Source organism: Accipiter gentilis, chromosome 25 (genome assembly GCF_929443795.1).
Source record: "Accipiter gentilis chromosome 25, bAccGen1.1, whole genome shotgun sequence".
Lineage (NCBI taxonomy): Eukaryota > Metazoa > Chordata > Aves > Accipitriformes > Accipitridae > Astur > Astur gentilis.
This window is the reverse complement of record NC_064904.1, coordinates 7,535,943-7,563,759: the sequence shown is the minus strand read 5'-3', so window position 1 is coordinate 7,563,759 and position 27,817 is coordinate 7,535,943. Positions and strand designations below refer to the sequence as shown.

At 40.8% G+C, this 27,817-nt stretch overlaps 1 protein-coding gene across 2 annotated transcripts; it reads right to left on the bottom strand.

Annotated features, from left to right (window-relative positions):
- Nucleotides 1-32: 32 nt before the first annotated feature.
- On the bottom strand, nucleotides 33-17,149 carry BDKRB2 (bradykinin receptor B2). Of its 2 annotated transcripts, none has more exons than XM_049828804.1 (2): nucleotides 17,039-17,149; nucleotides 33-2,877 (listed from the first exon to the last, which is right to left on the bottom strand). In XM_049828804.1, exon 2 carries the CDS (start codon nucleotides 2,873-2,875, stop codon nucleotides 1,730-1,732), a length of 1,146 nt encoding a protein of 381 aa, XP_049684761.1. In that variant the 5' UTR covers nucleotides 2,876-2,877; nucleotides 17,039-17,149; the 3' UTR covers nucleotides 33-1,729. The 2 variants fall into 2 exon arrangements, with proteins under 2 accessions (XP_049684761.1, XP_049684762.1); XM_049828805.1 differs by lacking the exon at nucleotides 17,039-17,149 and adding an exon at nucleotides 12,058-12,077.
- Between the last annotated feature and the right edge of the window lie 10,668 nt (nucleotides 17,150-27,817).

The window sequence follows — 27,817 nt, the reverse complement described above, 5'->3', positions numbered from 1 at the left end:
AATGTCATATTAATATAATAACATGTTTATATTTTACTTCTCAGTACCAAATACTCAAAAATCTCTTCTATTGCCTCCATAACCTCTGTATGGAGTTCCTTTTATTTAATGGTTGCGTGAACAGTATGCTCATGAACGAGACAGTATTGATAACACTGGCGATAGCAGAAAGCCTTGCAGAGTTTCATCGTAGGTGTCTTGGACAATATAAAGAATGAACAATAAAAGTATTTATGACATAGGATTATACTAGATTATTACAGAAAACCTATGGAAATGGTCTATGAATCATCTACAATGATCTAAATCTCATGGGTTTTATAGCACATCCACACGCTTCTAAAGCATTTTTTTGGTTTAATTATTTGAAGGTTTAATACAAATTTCCCATCTTAAATGGAACTTTTTTGCTCCATTCTATCTCTGATGAATAAAGACCATGCAGTCACCGTCTGAGTTTACTTATGTCACCAAACTCCCATTTCCTTTGGTGGTTTTAAGGCTGTAACCTTAAGTGCTTTGAAAAGAACAAAGGCTCTTTTAGTTTCAGAAGATTTCTGATCATCTTCAATTCAGTTTTCAATCAAGGTTCCTAGAGGCAAAAGTGCATACTGACAATTCAGTACACTATGAGATTATCGTTTGTGTAAACTCAGTTTAGATCATAAATCCAGTTCAATTGGGGAAAAGCTATCTTGTATTAAAATCACTCAGATTAACTCTAAAAATAAGATGTGGGTATTATTAGAGTCTGAAAAGGCCATTCTTGAATAGTCCAAACTTTCAAGACTCCTATTAGCTTCAGTTAAATTTCTAAGGCAGTTAGGTGATGCTCTCCTTCATATTTTCAGTTTCTTCTACTTGTGAGATTACACAAGTTGTGCTGAGCTTTTATATTTCCATTAAATAGCATTACAAATATTAATTATGCTTTATGACTATTAAAAATGAAGTCTCTGAGCTGAAGTGTAGCTATGAATGTAACTCAAAAGGATTAAGCGAATGTTCTTACCCCAATGCAGAATGGGTAAAGAATCTCCCGCTACAAAGAAAACCCAGCTAACTTCATGCAGCTGGCTGCAGCTTTCCTTCCACTACCGCTTTATCTTTTTTGAGCTACTTTCTGTACATACAAGCTGATGTAAAACTGTAACTAGCAGGGGCAGAGAAGTTGCAAAAAGGCACAACTTGTCAATCAAACAATCAAAATAGATTTGGATGAATGAACAGAGAAAGTAAAAGCCTAGAAGATGGCCACACCTGAAAATCCATTTGAATAATAGTCCTACAGGATTCACTTACCAGAACTTAATCAAATACAAGTCCCTTCTGTCAAAATCTAGTCTAACAAACTGTATGGGTACCATAAGTAGTTGCACAATCCTGACAATAGCTTCTATACTGGGGTTCTATTCAGAGAACTGTATGTACAGGTATGCACACCTTAGAAATGCGAACATTTCAAATGACACATGCGTCAAATATTATTCAGCCATGAAAATCTAAGTATGCTACAAAGTAGGATTCAATCATGAAAAATATGCAATAACAAAAATTACGCAAAAATACGCAAAACCAGGTCTCTGTATGGAGTCTCCATTAAGATCAAACTGTTGGTTTCCCCCAAATGATGAATACTACCACGTTTATTCTGTGGATCGGTAGCAGATGGATATTAGAGGAGACTGATATGTTAGAAGGCTTTTTTTCCTGTAATGAACAAATTGTGCTATCGTGGTAATGGGAAAACAGACTTTTTCCTTGGGTATTCACTTGAAATGGAAGTTCTTAAAGTGTCCAGGGAGTTTTCCATTTGCACAGACTGTGATTTTCTACACCTCTTTGGGAACAAGTCCTTGTAGAATTCCACAGCCTTCTTCTGGAAGTGCTTCCCAACAATTACATATAGGACTGGGTTCAGGCAGCTGTTGCTAAAGGCACAGTATATAGCTACTTGGGTCAATATGTCGTTGATTTCTTCCAGGCATATTAAAGTGGGTGTGAGGTAACGGATTGTGTCGATGAACGTGCTGATCTGGAACGGAAGCCAGCAAATGATGAACAGCAAGAGCACAGCAAGGACCAGCACGGTGGCTCTCCGTTCTGTCTGGACTAACTTCATTTTTTGTAGCTCACTACTTCGTAAAGCTTTGATGATTTGTATACTGCAGTAGGTAATTACACAGAGTGGGATCACAAAGCCCACAATATTTAGCAAACAGTTGTTTGCAGGCTCCCAGTAGCTGGCTGGGTAAACAAGACCGCAGGCTGTGATGTTGTATCCTTTGTAATACTGTAAATTTCGGAACACCATTGTAGGCGAACACATGAGCAACGCACATGTCCAGATGACAAAGCTATTCCATTTGGCACAGACAGTTCGTCGCATCCGTCCAAGAGACATGGTTTTCACCAAGGCCAGATAGCGGTCGATGCTCACTAGTGTCAGGAAATAAATGCTAGAATAAAAGTTCATGTTACTCATTATGTTGACAGCTTTACAGAGGAACAGGCCAAAAGGCCATTGAAAGTTATTAGAAATATTAATGGCCCAGAAAGGTAAAGCACAGACTAACATTAGGTCAGCAAATGCCATGTTTGCTAGGTAAATTTCGGCCACTGTGCAGCGACTCTTGTGGAAACACAGGACGATGAGGACAAAGGCATTTTCTATTGCTCCCAGAATAAATATAAACCAGAGGAATCCAGGCTGAAAATCCTGTAGCCATTTCCATACATCTGGATTAATACATTCATATTGAATCAGCTGATGCGCTCCTGAATTATTGTGGAAATTCGGTGGACTGACTGTGAGCTCCTGGGTGGCTGGGATGTTGTAAGGTTGTGTAACATTTTCAGTTGTGATGGAAACCATTTCTGTGCAGAGAAAAAGAAAAAGGTGACATGAGATTACTACGTCTAGCTGATTGCTGCAAAAGACACAATAAGAAAAGCTGGCTCTGCTTTTCTTACTGTCCTAAAAGGTGTGGCTTTGAATAAGCTACAATTCTCTGCGTTGCTGTCTCGTAGACACCCTGCATGCTTGCAGAGGGTTTCACAGCCTAAACTGCTATGGACTGCGTGGACCAATTTTAAGTGGGTGAAACAGAGGGGACAAAGTAACAGCAGACATCGTAACCAACAGGTTAACTGAAAAGAACTTTTACCAGCCTTTATTCACTAGAACCAAGCTGCAGCAAGTCTTTTTTATTCTTTGAGGAGGTTCATCATTACTTTCTCTTCTTATCTTTGTGTATCAATAGCCATAGTTTCCGAAAGGACAGGTGTACCTTGTGAGTCGTGTGATACCCATCGTTAAGCTGCTAGTTCTGCGGCATGTCCCTCTACATTTTACACCCCCTCCTGTAAAGCAACAATTGGGTGGAATTCAGTGGTGCTTCCTCCCCAAGCACTACCATATTTTTTTCGCAAATGTTATGACTGTCACAGCAGACATAGAGTTGGAAGCTCTAGTTTGCACTGAGAAAGCTGCAGGAGCAAAAATCTGTTCACAAGCAGTGTGCCTTTCTCAACTTCTCACTGGAATCAGTTGTGGTTTTCTGCCTCTGTGTTACAATCTCTTTCTGCAAGCAAGCCACAGAAGAGACAAATGGTACAACCTTTGTGAGGGAACTTGGTTCTAATAGGTCTGCAGTGGGTGGGTTGGCAGTTTGGCAAAGATGGTGGCCATCATGTAAGCCAGGACCTGCCTGCAGTCAGGCTGCAGTGAGCCAATTTGGGTGCAAGAGCACAGTCTGAAAACCAGGTGCTGGACTGTAAATATTCTATGGGCCAGAACAGATTGGGGTCTTACAGGGAGGTATTTATGGGCATAAATGTCAGATATGTGCTTAAAGGTTACTAAAACCAAACAGAAGTTGAGCGTGCAGCATCCATTCAGTACTGTTAAAATGTTAACTGGTTTTTATTGTTGTGCTCTCAGATAATGAATGCTGAGATATTCAAATGCAAGACTGGCCTCCCAGATCTGTATATATAATTCTCTGGAGCGGGTGACAGAAATACTGTTCGTCTTTTTCCGGGTCTTTAAAATACCACTGTTTATATTATGGTTTGATTGGAAGATTTTCAGATGTATTTTTAATTAAGATATTTGTCTGATTCAGCTGGTAACTTGGCAGTAGAAAGGGGACACATCTGTAATTCCTGAAAGGATGGGGTTCTCATTTGTGCTCTGGTTACTGAATTTGTTGGTTGATAAGTGTTAGTGCTCGATATGCATATAGACATTTAGCTCTTGGATGCAGAATGACTGAAAAATGGTGGTCATATTTTGTGTACCTAGTTTTAATAAGCACTGTAGTTCCTGAGAACCAAAAGAAAAGATAAAGACCATATTTTAGAGTGTACAGTAAAGGCAGTAATGAAGGAGACTCTCTCCATACTGTAAAATTTATAACAGAGGTGTCAGGCAGGACAGGGCAACTGAACAAAACAGGCAAGTGGGACTGAGAACTTTGAAAGACAAGGTAACCTAAAACAGATTAATCAGCACAAAACAAAATGCCAGCAACATACATCTCCAATCCTTCATAACATGAGCAAAGGACAGCATTTGCATAAACTGGATAACAACATAAATATTCTTATTCTCCAAGTTCATCCTTCCAAAACTTCAATTTTTCAAGCCCGTATCTAATTGCAGGAACATTTCTCCATTCTCTATCCTGCCTCTTCATTAACCTTGTCATTGTTAGAACCACCTCAATATTGAGACACCTGTATACTTTTGATTTCTGATTGTTTTCAACCAGCATCTGGAGAATGGGTTGGTGGACCCTCTTTATTACACAGCATTACACGTTGTAGACACCTGTCCAGTAACCTGTGCTTTTGGTGACACTGGTTATCTGGAGCTTTTAGGTCTAGTGGATATGGCTTTATTTGTCCTATATTGAAAGCAAACGCCATCTGCAGTGCATGCTACGCAACATTGCAAATATTCTGATTTATGTCCTCTTTTCATCTTGCATGTGCAAGCAACTACTTTAGGTTGTAAATGCTTTGGTTAGAAATCTTATTTTTATTTGAGCCCTTCCAGGCATAGCAGAGGACCCGCACCTATAGTGCATTTTTCTGTTACTTAATTTGTTCCTATTTCAGCATGATGAAATATAAAGCAATACCAAAAGCCTCACTGAAACCCAGAAATGCTTGATCTATTGCTTCTGCTTTATCCATTAGGCCAGATTGGATTAGTCCGACACAACTTTAATCTTGACAAGTTTATATTGGCAGTTCCTTATCACATGGTTATTCTTTATTATCCTCCATATGTGGATGTACTGATTATTTAAGATGTTGCTGTCATGTATTCCATGTATTTAAATGTGAATGACATTTGTAAATTTGTAATTTCCTGAGTCCTGCTATCTATGCCTTTTAAAGATAGGTACTGTGTTTTGCCCTCTTTGGGATTCTAAAATGTCCCTATTCTCCTTGGTTTCACAGACATAAAAACTGATAGCAAGGATTTCCTCTCCTAATTCCTGAATCATGCCAGGATGGGTTATATACGATCCTACCACTTTGCATAACTTCATTTATTCTTTAATTTGTTCTTTCCCGATTCATATAGATCCAATTGTACAAATCAATCATCTTAAATATCAGATCACAATCTTCATTTCTGAGAGGACTAACACAGAGTCATCATTGAACTTTTCATCATTCTTTGAGTTACTAGTTGAATTTTCCTTTTGGTAAGAGATCTAGACTTTCCTCCATTATCCTTTCACTTTTGATGTATTTATAGAAACATAAAATGTTACCTCCTATGTCCCGTATTAACTGCAACTCATTTTTGCCTTGAAGTTTTTGATATCTTTGATGTTCTGAGTTCTTAAATAATACCTCAGATAGCCATACTTTTCTCTAATTAATCTCCCATAGCAAAGCCTGGCATCAAAGTGCTGGTAGTCATAAACACTTAAATGTCTCAAAGCCCAACTTTAGTGGCTGTGAGAGATGTCACTAACAAATTGCAAACTGCAGTTTCAAGTCTCCCTTTCTGTGTATGCTGGCACTTTACACTGTAAAAACACATAGGAAGCAAAACACTAATGGATAATCAACAAAAGGTCATTTAAGAACAGAGAGGTTCTGTTGGGTGATGCAATTAGCAGAAGCTGTTTCATCTGCTGGTAGCAGGCTGTGAACCAGCAGAAAGAATTGTAAGTAAGTGCATTATTTTCTGCTTTGAGGTTGGATGTATTCACATATTTAATAAGATGTTCATTAGTAATTCAGAGAGTGGTCATAAAGGCTATGTTGGCAATTTCTATGCCTTTCCCTCATCATATGACTAATAGCAAAACAATAAACAGGAATTAATTTACAGCAAATAGCAGCTCAAAACCTGCCTGATTTATGATGTTTTTTCCTACAATTAATCTCTTTTAAATTTTTTTTTAAGAAGGGAAATCCCTAGAACACACTAATCTTGTGACACCAATTCAATATCCATTGCGGAAGTCTGATGTTATGTGAAATGGCAGGTCTGATGTTATCAAACGGTACAATGCATCTATCAAGTGGCAGACAATACCTTGAGCCCAGTGAATAGCTAAGGTAACCTGTATCCAGTGATAAAGAAATAAAATGCTAGTGATTTTGTCAAGAGTGGCTTGGGCAGCTAGATTATATCTCTTTGTCAAAGTAATAATTTCCTGCTTTAGAAAACAACCTTTCCTGAAACCCAGATAGATTAAAACTACTGCAAGTACTATGCCAAAACCAGCTAAGTTGGAAAAGAAATAGGTGAATTTTCAACTGGCTGATGACAGTTTTTGAGAGGTGGGCTGGAGAAACTGTTCCTAGGGCAGGTTCTCAGAACCGGTCTTGGAGTTCAACTAATTAAGTAGTTACAAGGTTGATCTCAGTCTGAAAGATAGAAGAGCACTGACAAAGCGTGTGAGTGACATAAATTGCTTGATATCTTCATTATAGAGAACAATGGGAATATCCTGCAGAAACCACTGGACAATATCAATAGATCAACAGAGGTGGAATAATAAGAAGAAAAACTGTAAGTCCTGAAGCACTTCTTTTCCGCAAGAAGATGCAGTAACTGATGCTCCTTGCTGTAGTGAAGGCATAGAAGAGCTGTTCAGCAGTGCACAAACCTCCACTTAAGGCTTTCTCACTGATATGCACGTGGATGTCCTTTAAAGGTTTGCCCTTTGTTGCATTACTCCTACCAGACCTCTTCAGCTCAGTTTAGCCACTCCTTTCTCTTAGTAATTGAAATACTGCTCTTTTCCCTGGATAGCAGCTCTAAGTTCTCATGACTAGGCAAAATGTGAAGGTCTAATGACAGATAGTGTTTGTCAATATTGCTCCCTTTCTGCACTAAATACTTAATGGTGAGATTTGCTTTTCAGATGAACTGGCTCTGTGCCTTGAAAGCACTTTGCTTCTAGCACCTTGAGAACATCGTAGCAGCCATTTAGAAAAAAGGCAGAGATTTGCCATCTCCAGTGCCTCCAATCACTGTCATGTGTACGCAGTTGTCAGGGGTATTTGCAATAATGTAGCATTTCCTGCACATTTTCACCACTGGCTTTCACAAGTATGGCCTTTGAGAAAAGCCCGACTGTCTCCAATAGCAGAGATTGGAACCTCATAGTATGTGTGGCTGACTGGTTGCTATCCCAAAGCCTAATAGCTATTTCTTTGACAGCTGCTGCTTTCCTCATTTCTTATCATACAGGCAACTGATTATTTTACTCTGGAGTTGATTAAGTCTCTGTTGCATTTTTCAAAAACATAAAAGATATTCCAAACTGTCGTCTTATGTCTGCAAAACATATTTGCAAGTACGAAGTCATCCCCACCAGCAGCTGGCAATGTTTCAGTCACTACTACTTTTTCTATTGCTGAGCCACATGCTGATGTGTCTGTGCAAGCAGAGGAGTCCTTATTACAGAGGGCATCACAGGCAGAAGCTGTCCTCTCTATGAATTAGTAATAATGCCTTGTGTTCTCTTAACGCCTTCCACCAAAGTGATATATGGATGGCTTCACTGAGTAATGGTGCAGTTTTCAAACAGCACGTTGGGCTTTGACAACAGAACAGGCTAGAAAGTATGATTAACTATATAATGTTCAAGTGAAATTACATCTTTAATTTCAAGCAGGTAGAACTCAGAGGAGATTATATTTATCCAGGTTGTTGAAGTTAGCACCTCTACCACATGGGCTTCTTGAGACAGTCTCAGTTCAATTTAGAACCTCTAACAGCTGCAGACATATCCCAAAATCTACATTAAACTATAAACTCAGATTTCAACCTCCTGAAAAGCTTTTCTCATGGACCATCCCAGTGAATGATCCCCAACATCACTGATTTGTGCCATGGAAAGCAATACAAGCATGACGTGATACTCATTGCCTAACTGGCAGGTTGTCTTTACTAAAAGAATCGATTGTTTGTTTTGTTGGTTGTTTTGTTGTTGTTGTTGGTTTTAAATTTCATATTCCTTTAAGAGTCCCTTAAAGAAAGAGTTCAGCAGTGCAAGCACTGGTGAGCTCCCTTCTAAAGAAGAAGTCTAGTCTGGAGTGTGCTTCGCTTCTTAAATGTTAAACTTCAGAAAGCCATTTTGCCTTGCCCTTCATAGGTCAAACATGTCCTGCTATGCTGTTGCTTGAGCAGCTGGGACAGTCATTTCATATTATTTTCATGTATCTGCTTCTGACTTAGCCAGTACACAAAGCATTTGTAATTGGAAAGAGGTTAGTCTTCAGATGTGGTTTAAAATCACTACAGTCTGCATATCGTAGAGGAAAGCTCAAAACTAGATGTACGTATTTGAAATGGCACGTGTGTGTGAGTAACTATAGTGAACTTCAGACTGTATTGCAAATACCTCAATAGTCACAGCAGATAAAAATTAGATATACATCCAAATGTAGTCTGCTTTTCTGCTGAAAACTCAGGTGAACTCTAATGACAGCAATTCTTAAGTGGGAATACACCATATTTCTATTGGAATAACTAAGTATTCAAATACATGCTGATAGGGATTTGGTGATTAAATTGTAAAAACATGCATGTGGCTTTCAACACTGAGAGGTCTGGAAGGTTCAGGACAATTCTCCAGCTGAGAAGCAGTGTGATCTACAGCTCCGATTTACAACAGTCTGTTTGGATGACAATTTTATCTTTGCCTTTTCATGCTTTGCCAGTGTTCTGAAATTAAACTGTGTATTAATTTATTGTTGTCTCTTTGTTAGCAACAGGAGATGTCAGAGCCTTGCTGGAATCTGGTGCAGACAATTAGTTTTTCACTCTGTATACATGGGTTTTGAGCACTGGTGTTCACCAGATATGTCTATCTGCTCTTTCCAGAATGTCAGAGCTGACAAAACAACCACGGTGAGAATTTAGTTAGAGACAGATTCCCTTAGTATATGCCACAGCTCCTTCAAAGAACTATTGTACCAAAGCTTACAGAACCCAAAGATCCTTCAAAGATTGAGCATTCACGTGGTGTTGGGTTTTCATGAGGTGGCTCTACAGACTGACACAAGATCGGACACCTTTTGCTGGCTGCACAGTGGTAATAGTTAATGGATCACACTTTCTGATACCTTACACTCAAGCATTACTACAGCTATGTAGGAGATACTGTATGAAATATTGGAGGAGGGGATTTTTCTTTTCTCATTAAAATTACTATAAAACCAGAAAGTTTCTGGAGAAACTGATTTTAAAAGAAAGATTTTTCACAAAAGATTTGGGGAATTTAACAGAAAATATTTTAAAAATGTAATTTCTGATCTTGAACAAAGGAGGAGAGGTACTGACTGCTAACAGCTTAGCAGGAGACCCAGATTCACTCTTGCTCTGTCTGGCCAACTAAACAGTTTATTATCTTTACAAAGTGGAGCAGCTCCAGAAAGAGAGAATGAAAGAGCCCAACTCACTACAGTTTATCCCCCAGGCATTTGCTTAAGAAGGAGAATACCTCATTCAAAATACCTAATCTGTGCTAGCATTTCCCAGGCAGATTTCTCCTCTGTGTGCATGTGTTCTGTGTTTTGCTTTCTTGCTTTTGTTAAAAATATCAAGATTCTTTGATTCTAGATAGGAATTTAAGTTCTTCCTTCTGCCCTCCTCAATTTTTCTGTGAAACAGAAATTTTGATTTCTGACCAGCTTCATTAATTTTGAAAAAATTTTCTATTTAAATTAATCATGTCACCTTTGAGCTTGTGTACCATCACTTTTGGAACTGCTGTAGAACATAAAGCACTGTGTAGAATTGCACGCGACAGTTTTCTGCAGCAGGCAGCAAAGGCTCGTGGCAGGATGTCAGGGCAGGAGCAAGTGAAGAGCAAGTAAGTGGATGTGAGTTCTGGAAGAGAACATAATGCTGCTGAGGAAAACAAACAGAGGAGAAATGCTGCTGCTGGGAAGGAAGGAAAGATGGAAGGATAGAAGGAAGGAAAGAAGGGAAAATGAGGGGTTTAATTTCCCAAAAGGCAAAAGGGTTCCAAAACAAATAATGAATAGGGATTCCTGCCTGAATCAGGAATATACCAAAGTTATGAGAGTTTTATCTGGGATTTTCACTTAAAGTGTTATAAAACCTAGGTAGTACACACAGTTTGGATTCTTATTTTACCTAGCTTCAAAATAGTCCAAAATTTGAAATTGTTTGATTCTTGTATTTAAAGTAAAACTTTTATTTGATTTTTTAGTTATTTGACCAGAGTCCATTTAGCCTAAGTCAAACCTTATGAATATGTTCCATTGTCGTGGTTTAAGCCCAGCCAGCAACTAAGCACCACACAGCCGCTCACTCACTCCTCCCCCCCACCCAGTGGGATGGGGGAGAAAATAGGGAAAAGAAGTAAAACCCGTGGGTTGAGATAAGAATGGTTTAACAGAACAGAAAAGAAGAAACTAATAATGATAATAACACTAATAAGATGACAACAGTAGTAATAAAAGGATTGGAATGTACAAGTGATGCGCAGGGCAATTGCTCACCACCCGCCGACCGACACCCCGCCAGTCCCCGAGCGGCGATTCCCTGCCCCCCCACTTCCCAGTTCCTAAACTAGATGGGACGTCACACGGTATGGAATACACCGTTGGCCAGTTTGGGTCAGGTGCCTTGGTTGTGTCCTGTGCCAACTTCTTGTGCCCCTCCAGCTTTCTCGCTGGCTGGGCATGAGAAGCTGAAAAATCCTTGACTTTAGTCTAAACACTACTGAGCAACAACTGAAAACATCAGCGTTATCAACATTCTTCACATACTGAACTCAAAACACAGCACTGTACCAGCTACTAGGAAGACAATTAACTCTATCCCAGCTGAAACTAGGACATCACTTTAACTCTTTTTTTAAAAAACAGACAGAAGTGTGCAGTGGAAACTACTTATACAGTAAACCTGTCTATAGTGATACATGATGTAAAGTATAGCAGAATCAAAATCCAAATGTCTCACACTGTACTGTTATGAGCTGTAATCATGATTCGAATGCCAATTTGTAGACTACATCTATTGTGGAAGAAAACAAATTGCTGCCTTCTTATATTTCCAAAAAAGACTAACATTTCCAAAACATTGCAGGAAACACCTACACAAAACCGACTCCACTTTGTTACTTTTACTTCCTTCTGCTTCTGGGAAATGTCTCTTTTGCTGAGCCAGCTGGCTGGAATTTCTTGGCTATAAGGTGATTCTTTTAATGAAAAAAAAAGGTTTCTCAGAGGAGTGATGTAAGCAGAAGGTAAGAGCACACAATTGTCTTATGCAACATGCCTGTACATGCTGATTTTAAAAAAACGCATATGTTATAATTTAGAACTCCTGTGAACAATATCCCAGCCATTCATGTCTGATTCATTGTGACTACTTTAACCAGGCTGGAATAATATCACTTTGAAAATGAACTTGCAACTCACAGAGGAGAAAAAAAACCCAAAGTAGAGCTATTGAGAAAGTTCCTAAGTTTTAAACTGGTGCTCTTGTTCTTGTAAATGGCTAGTCCACCTTCTTCGTTATTTGACTTTGTTACTTACTGTAAATCTCTACACAGAAGGAAGGCTTGTGAGAAGATAACTGGTTTTGCTTGTCTATCTGCCCATGAGGGATAGTCCAAGATCCTCATGACTTGAAAATTTTGGCATTAACTACAAGAAAAAAAAAAAGATCTTTGCCCAAGAAAAGGAGAAGAAATAAACAAACACAACAGTCTCGATCCTAATAGATGGACACATCAGAAATGTCTGATGAAAATATTTGTTGATTATTTTGTACAAAGCAGAAATTGGAATGAGGAAGAAAGTGGTGGATGCTCCTTGTAAGACTGTCCCCTAGTAATGGGTAGGACAGGGCTGCATGGATAACATGATTATGTAGAGGAATATGTATTTTACTTCTCTGACAAGATGCTAATAAATGTCTGTCTGTGTTTGTCTATATAGATGTATATATGTGTGTGTCTATATATATATCTATGTGTGTATAGAGAGAGAGGAGAGAGAATTTCCACAAAGCAAAATTTTCATGGTCACCTTTAGTGCCAGAGACCATGTGCCTGCTGTTTTGCTGTTTACTCTGGGAGAAAGTCGTTTGCATGTTTCCAGTGCCCAGCGCTGGAAGACCCAGGCAGAGCAAACCTTTCTGGGTGATGCCAAGGAGAACAGCCATCTGTGAGCTGGTCTTGAGCAGGTAAAGCAGGATCCTGCACAAGGTGCATGTGGGAGGGCTCTCCAGATTCAGTCTAAAATAGGAAATCCATCCTTGAGCTCAGATATCACAGACTGAGATGAGACCATTATAATAAATAACCTGATGACACTAGACTGGTTGCAAGATTCATTGGCTGAAGTTCAGCACTGAGCTCAAGCTGTACAGTAACAAAGGCTAAAATTTGACTTGGAGCAAAGTTTACTTGTGATAGTTAAGGGAACACGCACTGCGTATGTTTCTTTCTTGTCTCCTAGTTTCACAGCTAGGAAAACAAGCCATTCACAGACCTTTCCCTCTGGAAAAAGAAGCCAGAAAAAGGACGTGGCTATTCTATCATGTTTGGTAAGCAGGTTACCGGTGAGCAAATCACTCATCTCTGCTAACAGATCTGTAAGGCCTCATCTGCTATGAACTGTCATTACTCTGCTGATGTGGATGGCACTGTGAGCATTCAATCCAGCTGAGGATCTAGCCTGTGTGGTTAATTGTATCCCTTTTTATGTCCCTTCATCTGGGTGCTTGCATGGTGTGCTGTTTGCCCCCATCTAGCAGGCAGGACCCAGAGCACTGCTCTGCAGATATTGCCATACTGTCTGTGTTATACTGATGACCGGAGGCTTCGGTGATAAATCAAGGTGCAAAAGCTGTGCAAGCACAGGGACAGGATTTGCCTCAAGGAGCTTATAATCTAAGCAAAAGCCAAATATATTACAGAGAGTGTAGAATACATCTTGTTATAGGGAAAGACTGCTGGAGAAGGAGATGAGAGGTGCATGCAGACCTGAGCTAAAACCTAGTGACATGTATGGCAATATTTCTGTCTTCCTACTTACTTGTTTAAGAATCAGGTCTCACCTTTGAATGATGAAGGCTTCACAGTTGCTTTTTGTGAAAATGCTCAGGGGACCTTCCAGTTTACTGGCCTGCCCACTATCTGCAGGCGGTTAACCCTTCACATCAAGAATGCCTCGCGTTATTGCTTTGCTCCATGTGTGTGGGCAGAGGGGTCACATCACCCTTTCGGAGGGGAACCTGCTGCCCTTTTTTTGTACCCCATGCCACTTCAGAGCAGCAGCCTTTAAGTCAGTCAGACAGCTGATAGGAAACCATATAGCCATGGCAAAGGGACAGAGCACCTCCAGAGACGCTGGGGTGCAAGTCCCAAAGAGCATGCCTGCAGCGTAGTCCCTTCTGCCAAAGTAGGAACACTGCAGGAGGAAAACCAGCTGTGGCCGCTTCTGCTTCTGGGCATGCATGTATAAGTCGTGTTAATACCAAAAAGACCTGGACCTCTAACCATAGTTCACTCTCTTTTATGTGGAGTTTACCTGTAATCTCAGATAACATGAGTGGGAGAAAGAGATTTCTGCATTTTGACAGCTCCATTCTCTGCAAATCAGCCATAGTCTGAAATCTGCTTTTGTTTGCAACACTACCACCACTCTGCTGTACCATAGTGTGCAAAGCTTGGCACTAGTGGATCTGCAAACCTGGATGACCAGTTTTGTTTGCAGGAATCACAAAAATGAGCCCAACCTTGCTGAATCAAGTTGAGGAGTTAACATGTCGGGGAGGTAAATACAGCACAGCAGCAAAAGTAAGTCAAGTCCACCCCTTCAGGGAACATCAAGAGTACCGAAGCATTTTCTTGAAGTTAGGTGTAGCAGCTTTGCCACAATGTCTGAATGCTTTGGACTTGCTTATCGTCAGACTGCAGATAGCATGCTTTCAGCAGACAACTGCTCCTTGTGTTTTTCTGGTCTGTATCCCATTTGTGCCTGTTCTCCAACATTTAACTGCTCAGTGGGGTGTTGGACCATGACTAGGGCCCCTCAGTCCCAGTGCACTAGTATTATATCTAAGGAAATTACCTATCACCACTGTGGTGATCACCAGCAGGTGCAACCTTGTCTGTCTGAAGACAGCAGCCTGCAGAGTCCAAATTTAAAGTGTTGCTGTGGTGCTCTCGTCCTTGGTGCTTTCCCATTGTGGTTAAGCCTACGTACCTCAGGGCTGTCAGGGTCCAGGGATGCCCCCTCCTCCCTTCTACCCTGGTCAGGGGCACCCACCCAGCTGAGAAGGGAGAAGCTGGTTCAACCATCTGCCTGCCAGCCGCTGGGTTTCTGAGTCAGCACCCAAAGACTGTGCTGCAGGGTGTGATTCTTTAGTAGCTACCCATCCACCCAGAGTGACTCCAGTTACAGAGGACTGGCTAAGGAGAGCTTTTGTCTCTACTTTAAAGCACCATGTTTCTTTACAGCTGTGTGTCAGCCGGGCAGAGGCATAACTTTTCAGCTCGGTAGGTGAAGTATGTATGCTAAATGCAAGAAGGAAGGAAGATAAACCCTTAGATAAGGTAGGGGAAACTCAAATGTATGGAGTACTGAGAGTTTTAAAAAAACATGAGTGACAATGGAACAAGGCTGGCTTATGTGTAACTTTTAAAGAAAAGCAGAGGTTTTAGCTAAATGACGTTTATTCTTGGGGTTTTTTCTTAACTTTATATTGATTAGCATTGCTAATGAGTTCAGGTGTACTTTTGCTGTTGACTTGGTTACTGGGAGGGAATTTGTTTTGGAAACAAAGCTCTATTCTCTGATGAGTTTTCCAGGACATGCAATGTTTTTTCCTATTGTAACTTTGAAAACAGTGGGATTTAGGTTTCTAAGAGCTCTTTACCCCGTTCTTTCCATGAAAAACAGACTATCAAACACTGACTATTCTTAAGCAGTGAATTTTAGGGTCTTCATAATGAATGTGCTAAAATTCTCCCAAATTCCTCTTGTTTTCTGTCTGAGAAATATTATATAACTATGAGAATTTTTTAAAGCTGTGTTCCAGTGCGATAATGAGATTTTTATTTCAGGAAGTTCTAACTCAATAGGAAAGGCAGGTTTTTTGTTGGATTGTCGGTACAAAATGTTCAGGTAACTCTGAGTAACTCAGCTGATCTTGTTCTAGCATGTGTGGGCCCCAGTGGAAAACCTGACAAAGATTTTCTGGAGGTGTCTGTGCTCTGGCTATTCCAAAGTCTTTATTAACCTGGGTCCATTTATCCCTTCTCTTTGTGTTTCCATTATTCACACTGAAAACAAGAAAAATATATTTGGAAGTCTATGAATGATCTTGAAGTGTGAACATGCTTCTCTTCATTTATTTCTTAATGATTGCACATTCTCAGAGAATAGCAGACAAGATAAAAATCATGTGACTGATATTACTCAATATCCTGATACTTCAATCTTAGAGACTTTTTGTTTCCCCAGCTGTCTTCTAGCTTCCCTAAGAAAATATGTACAGCTGTTCAAGATATAAGTATATTCTTACCTTAGGAGACAGCATCTGTAAGATTACATACAGTGTATTAAAACAAGGATTCTAATGACAAACTCTATTTGAACTCTTTTGGCTTTATGGCTATTTTGTAATTATTATGCTAAGATGGCTGCTTAGGTTACTGAGTAATGGAAAATGAATAGCTAAAAGTATAGCATATATTTCAACCTTTGGTCTTTTTGTTATATGATCCTAATTACAATCCCAGTTCTAAGGTTCTCTTTGTTTTTATCAGCAACTTCTAAATCATGCTCCTACTGCATTTTTTTATTTGGATACAGATGTTAGAAAGAAACTGATAATGTTGCTTAAAGGTCATCCAAAACTTTCTTCTTTGTAACATAAGAAAAAATATTAAAGGTTTAGTCTTTGACATTCAGTCAGTGAAGATGAGACAGGTTAGTAGTGTAAGGTACGCATACACACTTCCTGCCCCACAAAGTTCAGAATCAAAATAATAAACAGAGGGAAAATGATCAGTATGTACAGAAATGAATTGCCTCTGGCTTACGCCTGCTATTTTGTAGGTAATTTCTCAGCTGAAAACAAAGTTAACTGCTTGCACTTTCTGGTGGTTTTTTTGTGAGATGAAAGAATGTGTGCCCATGGTGTGATTAGAGACATGAAATGTCTTCTGGACTGAAGAAATCCTTACCCTCCAGTAGCCCATACACTGGACAGTATCTGTGGCAGCTGAAAAGCCCTGTGCCTTTGATATGTTGGGTACTTTGAAATAAAGCATTTTTTCTGTAAATGCTACAGCTCTACAAAACCTGACAAGTTAGTTACAAAATCACATTAGCAATAATTGTTTTTCTCCTCTGTGTTTCTGGAACACTAATAACATCAGCTCTTTTGCTACTGAACCACAAATATATTAAGAATTCAAGAAGTTGTTTCCAAGAAGCAATAAACCATACTGTATTTAAAGAATGAGAATTTTTCATATTAAAGGGAAGTGGAAACACATACCTTGACTGCAAATTCACCACTGAGCGGGTACAAATGAGTGAAGTGCAACACGTCTCCAGGAACAGCCAAGCTCCTTCTGTTGTATGAATGAGTCTAACTTCTGGTTTTCTGCCCCTCCCTGAACAGAACAGACTCATCCCTCTGTTGATGACATCATATTCCTGGATTTTCTCCCATACTATATTTTAAAAGCAACGTTTGTTGACTGTATTTAGTATGAGACAGCTAATGTTTGAATATGGGTGGTAAACAACACAAATCCAGCTAAAATATTGATGTGCCACAGTATGTGTATAAAACAGTCATGTGTTTGCACAACAGCTTCCAGAACTGTCCCTGAGCACGCGCGCGCAAACACACACAAATCTGATCCTAATTTGGGGGGAATGGTGAATGCGTTTTTTTTGTTTTTTTTTTACTGGTGATAGACTCAGTCAAGAGGTAAACAAGTCAGCTTTCTGGAGGACTTGGATCTTTAAACAATCTAACACACTTTTTTCCTTGGGAAGAAATTAACTGTTTCTGTTTCTGGAAGACACTCTTCTTCCTCAGAGGAAATCTCTGGCTACTCAGTCTGCTAAGAACTAATAAAGAATGCAAATACCACTTAAAGTTTTAAATTGGACCAAAGTTTCTTCAATCTTATGGATGAGATCTCTATATGAACCAGAATTATAGACACAGAGCAGAGCCTTTTCCCGCTACATTGACTTTTATTCTGGACTTGAGATAATTAAGACCTAATTTTAGACTGTTTGTAAAAGGCATAGCTGTTTTTCCTCTAATATTTATGCAGTTAAACTGAAATCTGAAATGGCAACCATAGTTGCAGAATTCCACACAAAGGATACATCTTCATTCAAAGGAGAAGTGAACAGAGAAAAGAACAGTCCATTGACTTAGCTTCCCATAAAATACTAGTTCTAATAGGGAAAGATTCAAGTTTGATTGTGTAATCTTGGGACTCAAATCTCAAAAATCTTCATTCTGCATTTTTCTTTCAGTTCTTTTTTTAAACATTTTAGGACTATCTCTAGATTTTTGGGTTTTGGTTGGACATGGATTTAGTATAAACATTAACATAATTTTGCAATTATGCAGCAAACAGTGCAGCAAAATTCTGCTTTGGTTTTAAGACTTCTAGTATGCGTTCATAGGAGGGACTCTACTGGCTCGTTTGTCGTAACATGACAAAACCCAGTTATAGCCAGATCTATTCAGTTACACCTGAGGAATGTGAACAACTTCTGGAAGAGCAGGTGAGGAGTGCTCTAGAGCCTTTTCAGGAACCGGAGGCACGTGTTGCCAGCAGCCAGTCTGCTATAGAGACTTGCACGCATTCATCTCAAAAGCTTTAGGGAGGCAAAGCTCTGCAAAGGAGGAACCATTAGTGGTTCAGGGATGTGGGGGAGGTAACAAACACATGAGCCAGGCTTCATGTGCAGCTCAGTTACCTGGCCATTTGCATATACTTCAGCCAATATTCTCTTCAAATTTAAGTATCAAGGGGTTAAAACATGGACTCTTCAACGTCTTCACATAAAGCTGGGAGAGCTCAAACTCAAGTGAGTGAAATAAATTTTCCCTTTCCTTCCCCCCTCATTTTCTAGTTTTGGAGAAAAGAGTTGTCTGGATGGCTGCAAGATGTCACAGCTGAGAGTCATAACCTGTAATTGTGAAAGCTTTAATCACTTTGAACTGGGTTATATGGGAACATTCCTGCTCAGTTAGCATTTCTCTAGGAAGCTGAGAGAATGTTATCTGAATATTGGACTCTGTTAATTCAAGACACCAAACAGTAAGTAAAAAGTAAATATAAGGGGAAAATTGGATGCCTTGGTAATTGTTCAGGGCTGTTGCCAGCACTTTCTGGGGGAGAAAAATCTTACCTGGTGATTTTACTGATTAATCGCTGACCTTTTCCAAGTGTGTTTTCCCACCCTACTGGCAAAGCTATGGCTGACTTTGCCTTCCTGTGTTTGGAGAGGGCAATAGTCCTTGGCTTTTTGACAGGGACCTAAAACTTTGAGTGTTAGTGTTTCAGCAGGAGTCCCCATGTGACCAGGTGACTTGCACTATTGCCCATGCAAGTGACACAAGCTGTGCTCAGAGGAAAAGCAGTCTGCGTGTATGTGCATGCTGGTCAGGCTCCTAGAAGAGCTTTTCTCACAGCTAAGTCTGTGTATCTACTTCCCCTACAAACTCAGCGTTTTCCCAAGACTCACTGATTAAAATCAGTGACTGAAGAGATTTGGGTACTTTCTTTATGTAGGATGCTTTCCTTGCCCTGGGCTGAGTCTGATCCTCCTAAATGAATTTTATCTGGACAGTTCTCTGTCAGGTGTGAGGTTTTTGTATCATCACTCAGCCTTAGCTTCTTGGCATATGTTCTGCTTTAAACAACCATCTATTTTGGTCAGTTACATTTTTCTGGAATGAGAACAGATTTTTTTTTGTCTTCTAGGTGCTTCTGGCCATGCAAAACAAAATGCATTGCATTTATTTTAAAACTTTATTCCTCTAATTCACAAAGACATGCTCTTTCCTTCCTACAATTAAAGAATTTTAGTGCTTTCTTTTTCTTATTGTAAGGGGGGTTGAATTAATCAGGATTTGGAAGGGGTTTGAGGTCCTGAAGGACTGTACAATGGGTTTAGTCCTGAAAGCCGTCTAAGGAGACAAAGGTTGACTATAGATGCACAGAATATCAACAGAGAAGCAAAGACAGTGCTGATGAAAATATTTGCAGCTTACTTACCAGAGGAAAAACCCTTTAGTTTGAAAACTGGATCCTCTATAGATGGTATCGTACAGGTACACAGTCAGAGTCAGACTTTTTTGGTTCTGTGAAAGGGGCAGCGTTCATCTTTAGAAGTAGCGGAGTAGATCTTAAGGTATCCCTTTGCAAACATATACAGATAACCACAAAGGGCAGTGAATGCTGTGGCGCTCTTTCAGCAGTGAAATTATCTTCAGCTGAGTAGCCAGAAGTTAAATCTGCACTGGATGAGACCAAGGAACTGACACTAGAATGAACAGAGCAGGCAAGCGACCCTGCTTTTCTGACCTTTGATAGGTCTGGTCATGCTGTGGCAGGCAATGCTGTTGGGATGCTGTCTGTACAATGTGGAAGGAGTGATTTTTATCTGTGTGTCCAGAAGTATTGGAGGGAGTATCACTGTGACTGCAACTCTTGGCCCTGCTTCTTCTCTAGCATTAATCACAGCTTGGCCACACCCCAAGGAAGGGCTTATTACCTTCACAAGGAGCTGGCAGTCTAAGGTTACGTAGATTTATTCCCACAGTAATGCCTGGCGTATCTCTGCTACCGAGTCGTAACTCTATAGCTTTTAATCGCATTTACAAACAAACAGCATTAGGATTGCATGTCTTTCCTGCTTCCCAAACAGCTCTATCTGACCAAGCTTCTCACGGGGGTGCCACTGCGCGCAAGCACATGGGATCAGCTCTGACATACAGTGCAGCAGGATGTTACGCCTTAGGTTATTGCTTTTCTGCTGGTTTGTGTCAAATGTTTTTCCCCCTTTCCTTTGTAGACATTAGGTAGGATTGACTGTAACCACTTAGCACCAGGAAAAAGTTTAAAAAAACCCCAAACCAAACAACAACAAAAACCCCAAACTGAAATACTGGATAGCACACCTATCCTCACAGTTACCAAAATTTTCCTGTAAAATGTTACAGATGTGCCTCAAATTAAGCTCCTCTGTTCAGGAAGGAAACTTGCTGCTTCTCCTCATTAAAAACAGAGTCTTTTTCGCTCTTATTGGGAGTGCTAAGATTTATGAGTTCCTCTGTATCCTGAGAGAACTTTGCAAAGGATGCACACTGCTGTCTGTATCCAACCCTGCAACTGCACAAGTTAAGACATATGTTGTACTAGAGAAGCAAATATCCTTTTTCTAATATCCTTTGAATTGAACGCCCCCAAATTAACAGTTGTGGTTCAACACTGCTTCACTTTCAACCACGGATTAAGGAGACTTTTAATCTCCATGCTCCTCTTCACTTGCATTGGACTTTGTTGAAAATTGCCAGCAGATGCTGTTCTCTTCCCAAGCTCCTCAGGAGAAATTTTGCCAGTTGGTTCTTTTTTTTTAGTTCTTTTGTGCTAGTCCATTAAGTTCTACTAGTAGGGATGTAATGCAAACACAGGAACCATGGTGTCTTTGGTGCTTGAGTATAAAGTGCAACAATAGCCATTTAAGATAGTTGATGAGAATTCTATCTGTGAGAATGGCTGTGATAATAGCACTGGTTATTAGTTATTACCCCCAAACATGAGGGTAGCTGTGTGATCTGCCCTTTGCTAGGAGAAGGGGTAACAGTGAAGCAGCGTGGCACCAGAGGGAGTGTCAGAGAATTTGGCAATTTGGTAGGGGAAGGATGAGAAGGGAGTTGCATCCCCTGTGATTCTTTGTAGCCTGCCTTCCCTGCAGGTGGTGATGGTTGGATGAGAGAGTCTTTTTCTCATATGCTTAAATAGCAGTGTGGAGAAAGTCCTGCAAAACCTCAAAAAAACCTGTTTTCTGTGAAAATCTGCCAAAACAAAGACTGCTGATTCCAGTTGGGATGATGTGGTGATTGGACTGTATTATTTATTATTTTTCTTTTAAAAAGCTAGTGGATTTTCAGTCAAAAGCCGGCACATACCTCAGGTAACAATATATTCTGTTTATGTGTGGGTCTTGCGTTGTTTATATGAAAACTCTACTGACTTCCTGGATTTGTTGAACTTCAGCCTAGTAAGATAATGCAGATGCCCAAGGCAGTCTTTATAGACACTCAGGTCCATACATGCTGAACTTAAGGGAATTTAAGGTTTTGGTACAAATATTATAACACAAGTTTATGGGCCCTTTGAAAGCTGTTGATGTGTTTATAGTATACATCATAAAATAGCTGGTAACTTTTTTTTGTGAAACTTTCCACATGTGCCTTTATTCTGATGGTTTTGTTTTGCTCTTTTCGGTATGTATATAATGTCTCTTCTAGAATTGTTTTGCCAGATTCCTGGTAGCAAATTTTCCATCAACGCAAATTGTTGCAACTACATGGAATTAAGTAGTGCTGTAACAGCTACAGAATGCAAGTTAATTCTTGCTGGGAGGCAGAGGAAACGCTGCTTGGCAGGAGAGTATTTCTCCTTCCCTGAGGCCTAAAAGTCATGCTGAAAGCTGACAGGCAGACAGTGTAATGCCATTTAACTCCTGATCAATGCAAGCTACTGAACTTCTCTGCAGTGCCATGCACTGATCCATCAGATGGTAAAATGACACAGCTACTCTTATTGTCTCTTTCTTATGAGCTACATCTAAATGGCACAGTCAAGAGCTGAAATTTTAGGGTATGCTACAGTTCCAGACAAACTGACTACACACAGGAGCTGTTAGTGTTAGCCTCTGAATGTGTTTCTTTGGGCCTTTGGTAGTGTGAACTACTTAATTTTTATTTTAGTTTTACTTTAAAAAGCAGGGTACACCTTATTGGGAAAAGGATAACTCATGACTCTGTAAACTTCCGTTTGTAAAGGGAGACAATGTTTTATTTTCTGTATGGAGTGAACTTATAGAACCAAATGTGCTATTGGGGTTCTCCTCTATGCTTTTTCCCACAAGGTGATGTGCCCTGTTTATGTTGGGTTTATCCACACACCTACCAAGTGTTAATACAAACCATGAATTCTAGAGGAAGGGATGGGTTTGACTTTTATAACCCTTGCAGTGCAGTTGGCTTAGTAGAGGATTTTAAAATGGATCCAAAGGTGCTTTTCTGCAAGTATCTTACTGATTTGTGCTAAAATCAAGTGTGGGGAATGGAAGCTTTGACTGGGCACTTTCTTGAGCCAGAAAAGTGAAAGGGGAGTTTGCTCTTGGCAGCAGGGTGGTGAGGAGTGGCTCAAGGGCTTGAACCACAAGCTGACCTGGGCGCTGTATGCAGGGAACAAAGGAACAAATGGTTTAGACCTTTTCTGGGTCAATGTGTTAGTAATGCAATGAAAATTATACAAATGTGGCTACCATCATTTAGCAAAATCCAAATGAATTCATTCTAAAGATATGGAAGGCAAAGATTTGATGATCATAGTAACTAAATCCAAGAGTAGTAGCTCCAAGTAGTTGTGGAGTTTGAATATGAAAACTGTTATTTTGGTAACTTTTTTTATGGTGAGAAATGACTGGCAGGGACTAATTCCTGCTACAACTGGTGATGTCTGTGAATAATTTTCTGTTTTTTTCTAACTACTAATGATTTTTCAGTGCGCAGTAATAGTCCCTGCAATAGCATGCTTGACTTCCTTCATTGTAAGCATTTATTGTCTTCTGGGTGAGGGTGGAGGAAGGGCCACAAGGCCATTGTGTTGTAAGAGAACTCTGTGTGAGACCAGAGAAGGGGAAGTTTATTTTTATTTCTGAGTAAGGTGCCTCTTTCCTTTCATATTCATGAACTGCTAGATACCTCTGTCCAAGTAGTCTGACTGGGGTTACTTATGTGTGACATGGATGATGATGAATGCTGGCTACTGAGCCTATCTGCATCATCCAGTTTCCTTCTGACTGACAACGATAATCTGGTTTTTCAACATGTCTTTTTATACCAGTAACAGTCAACAGTTATTGTGGAATGATCTTTCATCTCAGAGTTCTGTTTGTTTTACTGCTTAAAAATCTTAGGCGAGGTGTCCGCCTGTTTTTTTTTTTTTTCTTGTTTTGGGCATCTTCTGGCTACAGAGTGTATTCTTTGAATAACAGGAAGAGAAATGGCACTGGGCTATAAACTTCTTGTCACCCCCCTGCTACCAGAGCACAGGCTTTCAGCTAGTGAGTCATCCCTGCCGCGATCTTGGTATGAGCAGTGCATTCTTCAGTGTTTACTAGTTTTATAACTGTTAATTTCGCCCTGTCCACTGTTGCATGTCATGCTTAATCCTTGCTCTGTTCTTTCTTTTTCTCCTATTACAAACATGTCTTTGCATTTATACTGCTTTCATGCCAACCTTAATATTGCTGTTACAAATCTCTCCAGGGCTAGTCTGACTTAAGAGTAAGGCTGAACCAATAGAGGAGGACATTGAAGCCATATCTTTCACATTTAACTAAAGATAGTATAGTACTCTGTCCTGAAGGTCTGTACTCTAATTGCTCCCAGAAAAGTGATTTATCAAATATTCTTTGTAAACAGTTGTAGACAAAATGTGTCCCTGCTCCTTACTGTAATACCGTGGGGTTGGTTTGTTTGTTTGTTTGTTTATTTGGGGGAATTAATTTGACACACAAACCAAATAGTTGCTTTTGTGTATTTTTCCCCAGCAAGTGGGGGATAGCAGAGGGGACAGCAAAGAAGTCTGGAAGAAACAGTGGAGTAGTGAGACTAAAGGGATTGTAGGAACAAGAGAAAATAAGGAAATGCACCTTCATACTGTTTTGCTATTCTTCCTCAGTCTAATCATGATCTGGACTTCACAGTAGCCAAGATCAAACATGCCCAAAGTCAAACTGTACCTCATGTATGTGTATTTCTTTTTTGACTGGTACCCAACATGACTAGAACCAGGAAAATTAAGGATAGTATTTGTCTTTATCCACCTAGATCTTATATGAGGCCCCGAGAACAGATCAAAATTGTTTATTGTTTCAGCATTCTTTTTTAATGCTTCTAGCTATATGCTTATTGGGTGGACAAGCTATGTTTACTATAGCAGAAGAATCATAGAATGGTTTGGGTTGGAAGGGACCTTAAAGACCATCTAGTTCCAACCCCCCCGCCATGGGCAGGGACACCTTCCACTAGACCAGGTTGCTCAAAGCCCCATCCAGCCTGGCCTTGAACACTTCCAGGGATGGGGCATCCACAACTTCTCTGGGCAACCTGTTCCAGTGCCTCACCACCCTCACAGTGAAGAACTTCCTCCTGACATCTAATCTAAATCTACCCTCTTTCAGTTTAAAACCGTTACCCCTCGTCCTGTCACTATGGTCCCTGATAAAAAGTACTTCTCAGTGCATCAGGTCAGCACATGGGTGCCTCTGTACCTCTCAGAAGAGAGTCATCTACTACTATCACCTGTTGCCTTTTCTTAGTTGCTCTGGTTGTTACACGGGGAGCAGATCGGGCTGCCTTACTCAGCTCCAGTGTCTCTCCTGATGTGATGGGTCTTTCCTCTTCAGTCTGCAGAAGTTCTGCAAGCGTACCTTCGGGGCAGGCTCTTCCTCCTGCAGGTCCTTGCTGTTGCAAGCTTCCATTCTTCCTCGTTATCGGCCGCCCTCCCTTCCATGTGTGCCAGTGGGGGAGTTTTTGGCTGTTTGGCTGTGGGTTCACTGCATACTGCGCTCGCAACCAGCTATCTGACTCCTCCTCAGCCCCCCTGATGTTATGCAGCCTCCTCACTGCCTCCTGCAGCTCATCCACCTGCTGCAGGAGGTCCTCCGCCTGGGCACAGCTTTTGCAGGCAGGTCTGCTGCCTGTCCCTGCCCCAGGAGAAAGGTCTAGGCCCTTCCTGCAGTCTGAGGTTTGCTCTGCAGCCTCTCCCTTCAACAGCTCCTTCTGGGTGGAGGCATCGGACGCCGCTGGGGTCGGTGGTGCAGACCCCCCAGCCGGAGCTGCGGCCCTTGCTCTCAGAGGAGTGTCCCCCATTCTGCCTTGAGGGTCAGGTAGGATGAGTGCCCTTGGCCTGCGCAGATGGCCACAGAACGGTGCCCGGTTGCTGGGTTGCGTGATTCAAGCCTCTCCACTCGGCCAAACAAATGCCCCTCCCGTGCGAACTACCACGCCGGGCCCTGTTTGGTCTGGTCCCACCACTCCCGTTGGCTGCCCTTGGTGGGAGCGGGGGATGGCCGCTGTTACTCCTGGCCGTACCCACGCCTTATCAGCAGTGGTCTTGTCAGGGCTGCCGGCTCCCAGTGAGCCTCTGTGCTCCCCTGGGGCTTTCCTGGCTCAGGAACCCCGGCTGTGCGCCGCGATCCCCCACTCTACCCTGGAATGCACCTACACCAGAGCTGATCGCCTCCGTGAGTCAACTGAAGAGGAAAGCCAGAAACTGAGAAATTGCATGCTGCGTAGCTTCGCTTTAGTCCTGGGAATACTGTGGAGCAAGTCCAGCCGTTTCCAAGCACCTGAAGAATAAGAAGGTGGTTGGGAATAGTCAACACATATATACCAAGGGCAAATAATGCCTGATGATCTGGATTGCCTTCTCTGATGAAATGTCAGCTGGCTGGGTGGACAAGGGAGAGCAGTGACTTTAGCAGAGCATTTGATGCAATCTCCTATTTCTTATAACTGAACTTGGGACATGTAGGCAACAGAGTGCATGAAAAACAGAACGGGCCATTGGGCTCAGAAAGTAGTGGCCAGTAGATCAACATCTACCTGGCAACCGGTTATGAGTGATGTTCCACCACTGTTTAATGTCTTCATCAGCAACCGGAATGATGGAAAAGAGTGATTCCCAAGGTTGAGGATGACACCAAGCTGGGGGTGGACGCACTGGTAGCTAAAGGGCAGACCTGCCATTCAGAGAGACCTCAAAGGGCTGGAGGAGTCGGCTGTCGGGAAACTTGTTAAATTCACAGGCAAGTGCCGAGTCCTGCATCTGGGTTGGAACAACCCCATGCCTCAGTACAGGCTGTAGGTGGGCTGAGCAGGTAACAGCCTTGCAGGAAAAGATCTGGAGGGTCCTACTGAGTAGCAGGTTGAACATGAGTCAGCAGTGTGTCCTTTCAACAATGAAGTCTTGCAGCATACTGGTCAGTTACCAGAACAATTTTTGGAGGGCTGTGGCAAGAATTCTGATATTTACAGGAAATTCAGTATTCAGCAGAAAATTCAGTGTTCAGCAGCATTAATTCAGTTTAAACTGAATAATACATACTTTCTGCCAAATTAGATTCTTAAGTGGAAATACATTTGAAGAAGAAATACAGACCCATCTTTGGAAGACATGTGCTTGTGTTAAAAATAAAACTCTTTACTTCATTATTTAATCTGTATGAGTAGCTAAGTGAAAAATCAGGCATTTTTAAAAAATCAAGCTCACTATTTTTTCACTTTAAAAAAATTGATTATCAGCTTTCCAGCACTTCCACCAGTTTCTTTCTGATCACTCTTCCCTTATTTAATGAAATAAGAAAGATTTATTACCCTGGTAATCAGTTGTAATGAAAAAATATGAGCAAACTTAAACATGTTCAAGAAAATTATGACCAAAATGTAGAAAGTCCAGATGACTGCAAAACTAATTTTGCTAATAGTTTAAAGGATAAGGATGGGAAGATGAGTTTATCTCTTTATATTTTCCCTTTATAAATCTCATTGGAACAAAAGCTGCTTGAGTTGTTGTCACTTGTTCTAGGATTTTTATGGAGTTCAAAAGTTGAGGCCTTCTGATCGTGGTATGAGATGTACCCTTAGAAGGAATAAGTATGCTGGCTGCAGTCTCTCTCTGGTTGGTGCTGCTGCATGCTAATGTGTATACACCTTCCCTGCTTTGCCTTATGTCTGTATGGGGGCAGGGTAGGCGACTGTTCCGTTTTCTTTCCTCTGATAGGGGACTTCAGCTCTGAAGGGTTGTGTTGGCAAGTGGATACAGGAACACTACATGTAACTGCTACTATAGCAATGAGCACAATGCTATATGGTATCTCTGGGAAGGATGGGATTTGCCTTAAAAAAAACCACCACAAAACAAAACAAAACAAAAATGAAAAGAAAAGCATTTCCACCCTTTAGATTTCATGACCTGCATGGATAAAGGCAGCA